A 6,741-nucleotide genomic window follows, 5' to 3' on the forward strand; every position below is an offset into this window, starting at 1 on the left:
GAAAGAACAAAAGTGGATGCCAATTAGATCAGAAAACAAAGACAGAAGAATTCTCAAGAAGCAGATATTAATTCAGAAGGAGAGCTTAAGATAAAGTGGAAGAGAACAATCAGATATTATAATCAATGTGATGGGGAGGAGAATGTAGAACTCATAAAGTCAGATGAAAAGTAATGGAAGGAATACAGAAATGGAAGTGAAATGTGTGTTTGTCTGTGTATTTAGGACATTGACAAGAACACAGCACACAGAAAGATTAAGAAATATTTCATTATGTTTAATTTAAAGTGCATAATAATATAATGGATATCTATGCTACTATTAGCAATGAAACCTATACTGAGAAAGATTGTATCTGAGCATCATTAGAATGTCTGGACAACAAAACATAAAATAAATAAAATTATAAAGAGATTGTCACCTGCATAGTGTAATTACAGAGGGAAGCATCATTGCTGCAGGTGTTCCATGGAAACATAGACTATACTGGACTGGATTTGAGGAATGCAAACAATCAGGGTATATAGAATGGACAAGGAAGGAAGACTGGAAGTACATGTTTAGGATGAAATCCAGTGCACTGAAGAGGAGACTGATGATGAACGATAGTATGAGAGCAAAATTAGAATGCTGGCACTAGAAGGTTCTAATACTGGAAGATGGGCCATGGGGAATCTCGGTGTTCAGCTAAAACATACATCTCCTCTGATATAGGCACAGAAAGAAATTGTTTCAGTAAAAGAGTTAAAAAAATGGTCAGAGTGAAAAAGGATTACAGTGACAGATGTCCTTAATTGTCCAGGAATAATGTAGGAAGAGTCCATTCCTACAGCAAAGACAGAGAATGGGAAAAGATGGGTGGAAGCCTTAGTGGAAGCAGGATGTGAACAGAGGTTTAGGACCTCAACAAGCAAAATAAAGTTTTTTGATTGTCTTCATTAGAACAGAAAAGCAGAAGGGAAAAAAAAAACATTTTGCACACTGATCATTGCATAGATAGATGTCTAGACAAAAAAGGCAACTAATTCAATAAAAGTAGAATAAATATCACAGTTGTAAATGACAGGCAGACAGGGGATAAAAAACAGACAGAAGAAAGAGATGAAATCATGAAGATATCTGAAAAACCATCAAGGGTGATCAGGAAAGCCAAAATAATCGTGGGAAAATAAATAAGACAAACAGTGAAAGATGGGAAAAAATGTTTTTACAGATATAGGAGGATGTGAATTGATACTGAGTTACTGGACAAAGAAAGGCTTTAAATGGGAAGTCTGGTGATCAAATAACCATATTCAATGAGCACTCAGGGAGGAAATGAAAAGCATGATGTTAGTATAGGAAGATGAGACTGAGATGGATAATACTAAAGCACCACCTTGTGCGGATGCAAGCCGTACCTGTACTTACAGAACAATGTACTCTTCAGCAAAATATTTCAAAATTGACAAACAACCGATGAATGTTGAGCTACACTCTTTTAATTCAAAATCAACATAAACTTAACACTTTTGTCCCGTACTTACAAACTAAATTGGGACTTCATCAGAGTTAAAATTCATTGACCTCACTTCCTTTTATACATTCAATGTGTTATTTAAAGAAATATCCAAGATATTCAAATAACAATGCACATATGAAATTGACATACTTGTTAATAATTATATTGAATAAAATTAATTAAAAACTATGTTTCATCCATAATTAATCACAAACAGCTTACAAAATTCACAATACTCATAAAATGTTCTGTCCAGTTTTAAATAACTCAAAACTGAAATACTATCATTCATTCCTGGTTGTTTTCTAGCATTTAATCTCACCTACCACGTTAATGCCTTAAATTCTAATGCGATCATAATCTCTACCCTTATCATCCCTAACCACTTTAACAACAATGAAAAAAAAAAATAAACCTTGGTTATAGAGGACATTTATAACCCTGCACTTTTTTATGTCATTCATGTGATCGTATATTCTGTCTCTTGACATCCTCTTAGTCTTAACCACATAAAATCCTAAACATGAAATGCAAGTTGCCACATAGACTACCATCCTGGTATTACAACTGCACTTGCCTGGGCATTTTAGCACTCTTTTACAGCCCTCAATTAAGACATACGGTCCTTGTTAATAAATCTATACCACTTGCAACTGTCGCACTTGGTCATAACTGATGGTCCTTGTGTTGTATTTGCCATACTCCCATTTTCCAAATAATGTTTGCTGTTGTTACCCCTCCTATAGACTATATTAGGGGCATTACCAAGTATGTCATTCAGTTCATCAATGAAAACAGCATCCCTATATGAAAACATACGTTTTACCAGGCTAGGAGCAACTGTATTATATAGTATATCAAATTAACATGGCTGCATCCCTGTGCACATCAATCTTAACTCCATTTTCCGTGATGTGATCTGTATTCATACCCTGATGGGATAAACTAATTCCCCCTAAGGAACCTAGAACAGGAGCATATCTTGTCCTTCTTCTCTCCCTTGTGCAGAAACTGGGGGTGGGTATAAAAGGTCTGTTGTTACTGATTGCTCATACAATGAAACATTCAGAGCAGTGGGATAATATTAAATCTAACAGCATGGTGGGATACATAAGCAGTGTATGAAACCAGGAGATGCCAGGGACATAGTCGTACTGAAAATCAGTATTTATAAAGCATAAAGTTATACTGCCCACTTCTACAGGACATACAGAGAAAGGCAGATAATATTCTTAGAGGATGTGCAAATGTGATGGAATGAAATGGTACAAGTCATGAGTGTGCTGATTTAATGAGAAAGGATTCTTAAGTGCTGGGTGCATCCTAACTGGTATGTGATATGGACACATCATCTAGTTAAGAGTCAAGTGGGCAGAGTCGAGTTTATAAAAATGACAGAGGGGAATAGGTGGTAGCTAGAAAGCTGTAAGGAAATACTGCATTATGGAAAAGATGGTTGGCTCCTGGAATGTACTACTAAAGGAAACTGTGGATTACAAATGATGGGTTCAAGGTTGTCATGGAAAGGTGGAAAAGCGATTGAGATAGGATAAAGGGAAGTACATCTATACAGACTTTGACTGTTGCAAATATATGGATCTGCCAGACCCTGGGATTTCTTTAGTCAGCATCTTTATATGTACGTCCTAGCACATCCTAGACTTAGAATGCCTTACTGCTGGATTTGTTACACTGGACAATTTTCATGATGCAGTCATAATATAATGTAAATCTCTTTCCTTAGCATTTATAACAAAGCTGACAGCCAGCTGCTACCACTGTCTCAAAGTGCATGCTCAACCTTCACACCATGCTACCATCCATTTTTATAAAAACAGAAGCATATGTTACAGTGACATTTATGAGTTTTTTTTTAATTTGTAGCTATCACTTGTTTGAATGATCACATCTACTATGTGGAAATGTTCTAAAACTGCATCTATTTTTCCAGTGCATTGCCAAGAAAATGTAAGTCTGGTAAAGTCTTACTCCTTCTTTGGTGTCAATTTACATTTTCAAAGATTAGTGGAGCTTTTCTTTGCACCATAGCTACGTGTAAGCATTGTGTCATTAGTGGTTTTCACATCTTTAGGACTTCCATGTCTCTTACCTGCTGTAGCTGTGCTCAGATTTGGATTATTAGGTGGTGGAGATGAAGGCACAGTGTTGACTAATTCCTTCACCTTTGGCTGGGATCCATCAACAAGACATGAAGCACTGTTTGATTTGGTAAGTCTAAAAGAGAATTGTAAAAAGGATATGTACAATGAAAATCAAGCCTGTACAACAGAAAAGTCTAAAATGAGCATGCTATATGTAGCACAGCAGTAGCTCATAATATAGACTGGCTTTACCCAAGTCACATACAGGATTTTGAGGCTGAATACCGTGCAACTGTACTTTGCAAAGAAATTCATAACTACCCCTCATAACACAAGCAAGACGTTTTCTTAACAATTTCCAGCAGTTTGACTAATTTTCAGATTTTACTTTGTGATCTTGCAGCACATGGATAAATTGTTTTTGAAAAACAACAGAGAATGTGAACACATTCTTAAAATGCAATAAGACGGATGCACCCAAACTCAAAATTGCACATTAAAGTGCTCTTTTGCATACAAATTCATCTAGGTACACTTCCATGATATCATATTAGAAAATGTATTTTCTTGTTTTTGTAAAATTATTTTTACCATATAATTTCAGTGTTTAATTTCAGCACAAGGTAGGATACACTATAAGATTAATGAAGAAGATAGGTAGAAAATAGGGCAGATGGCACAACAAAGAGTTTTTCCACATAACAGATAACTTAATAATTACCTACCTTCATTTTGTAAGACATGCATCTTACAGATAATTTAATAATCATCTGCCTTCCTTTCTTAGCAAGACATGATTTTCTTTAGCACCATCAGTAATAACTATTTTATATATATATATATATATATATATATATATATATGTGTGTGTGTGTGTGTGTGTGTGTGTGTGTGCGCACGCGCATATCTATATGTGTGTGTGTGTGTGTGTGTGTGTGTGTGTGTGTGTGTGTGTGTGTGTGTGTGTGTGTGTATATATATATAAATATATATATTAGTATAATATTCTTTCATTTTCTTGTTAAGCCAGAACTACCCATTCTTCTAGTTTAATCTAGGCATCAGTCCATAAGTCTCAAAATATCAGAATTAAATAGATATCATCAGAGGTCTGCTGCTTGGATTTTTGTTTCTGTTTACAGCTGCATCAATGTTACTACTGAGTCCTGTTCAAGTTGATGCAGTTTAATTATATTTAGAGGGATTGTCTTAGGTGGATTAAGGTGTTTTGGCTGATGCCATCATCTAAATTTTATCTCTGCAGTGTACAAACTTTTATTTTAGTTTTTATCAAGATGCAAAAGTAAGGGGTATACTGACATTTTGTATATAGGACAACAAACAGGATGTACATAGACTGTAGATCTCACTTCAAGACTTACAATAAATACATTATCTACACAGAGTACCATATACATGCCTTATCACACCCTTAATCAGGATAAATATGGACCCATAACAGACATTTGATTAATGTGTGACTGACACTCCAAAGCACAATCAAAATAATGATGTGCACAAATGAAAACACTAAAAACGAAAGTTGCTGTAAGGGGAGCTACAACCCCCAATAACCCCTCACAACCCCTCTACCTATATATACTGACTGCTAGATCACAGTAACTTGGAGTAAGGGGAATCATATGACTTACTCTAAATCCAATGAGAGTATATAGACACCATATCAAATTAACTTTTGTGATACCACTTAGGAAAGTCAGTCAAAAATTACTCACATTTCTACATGGCACCTATATGCAGAAATAAATTAATTCATGTACACACACATATTATATATATATATATATATATATATATATATATATATATATATATATATATACATATGTATATGTAAATATATACATATATATATATATATATATATATATATATATATATATATATTTATATATATATATATATATATATATATATTTATATATGTGGGTCTATGTCAGATGAGTTTTCAGAAACATGAAATTTACTCAATTGTGACCATATGATCAAGTTTCCAAAAACTCAAACATCAAAAAACTACACAAAACCCCAATAAAATTTACCTTTTACCCATACCCACCTCTTCTTCTTCGTCTTTCGGCTGCTCCCGTTAGGGGTCGCCATAGCAGATCAACTGTTTCCATTTCTTCATGTCCTCTGCATCTTGCTCTGTCACACCAACCACCTGCATGTCTTCTCTCACCACATCCATAAACCTTATCTTAGGCCTTCCTCTTTTCCTGTTACCTGGCAGCTTCATCCTTTACATCTTTTTCCCAATATACTCTGCATCCCTCCTCAGCACATGTCCAAACCAACGTAATCTTGACTCTCTGGCTTTGTCTCCAAACCTTCCAACCTGGGCTGACCCTCTAATATACTTATTCCTAATCCTGTTCATCCTCATCACACCCAGTGCAAATCTTAACATTTTCAACACTGCCACATCAAGCTCTTGACTCCTGCCTTTTTGTCAGTGCCACTGTTTCCAACCCATATAACATAGCTGGTCTTACTACCCTCTTGTAGACCTTCCCTTTCACTCTTACTGGTACTCGTCTGTCACAAATCACTCCTGACACTCTTCTCCATCCACTCCATCCTGCCTGTACTCTCTTCTTCACCTCTCTTCCACACTCACCATTATTCTGAACTGTTGATCCCAAGTACTTAAACTCATCCACCTTCGCCACCTCTACTCCCTCACCATTCCTCTATTCTCCCTCTCATTCACACAAATATATTCTGTCTTAGTTCTGATGACCTTCATTCCTATACTCTCTAGAGCATATCTCCACCTCTCCAGGGTCTCCTCCACCTGTTCCCTACTCTCACTACAGATCACAATGTCATCTGCAAACATTATAGTCCACGGGGATTCCTGTCTGATCTCATCTGTCAACCTGTCTATCACCATTGCAAATAAGAAAGGGCTCAGAGCTAATCCTTGATGTAATCCCACTTCCACCTTAAACACATCCGTCACTCCCACCGCAGACCTCACCACTGTCACACTACCCTCGTACATATCCTGTACCACTCTTACCCACACCCACCTGAAAATTATATATACCAACTCCAAAATCACACTACAATGAGGAAAAAGGTAAATTCCCTGTTCTGGACTGTGCCACAATC

At 36.0% G+C, this 6,741-nt stretch overlaps 1 protein-coding gene across 1 annotated transcript in view; it reads right to left on the reverse strand.

The window, feature by feature from the left end:
- The window catches only part of SH3BP1 (SH3 domain binding protein 1), a 1,277,628-nt gene that overhangs the window by 108,163 nt on the left and 1,162,724 nt on the right, over positions 1 to 6,741 (reverse strand). Inside the window, exon 17 of the mRNA XM_044063342.1 lies at positions 3,612 to 3,736. Within this exon, the coding sequence (XP_043919277.1) occupies positions 3,612 to 3,736 (125 nt within the window). The remainder of the gene's footprint in view (positions 1 to 3,611; positions 3,737 to 6,741) is intronic.

This window comes from Protopterus annectens, chromosome 1.part0, assembly GCF_019279795.1.
Source record: "Protopterus annectens isolate FY-2018-M chromosome 1.part0, PAN1.0, whole genome shotgun sequence".
In the NCBI taxonomy this organism is placed as follows: Eukaryota; Metazoa; Chordata; order Ceratodontiformes; family Protopteridae; genus Protopterus; species Protopterus annectens.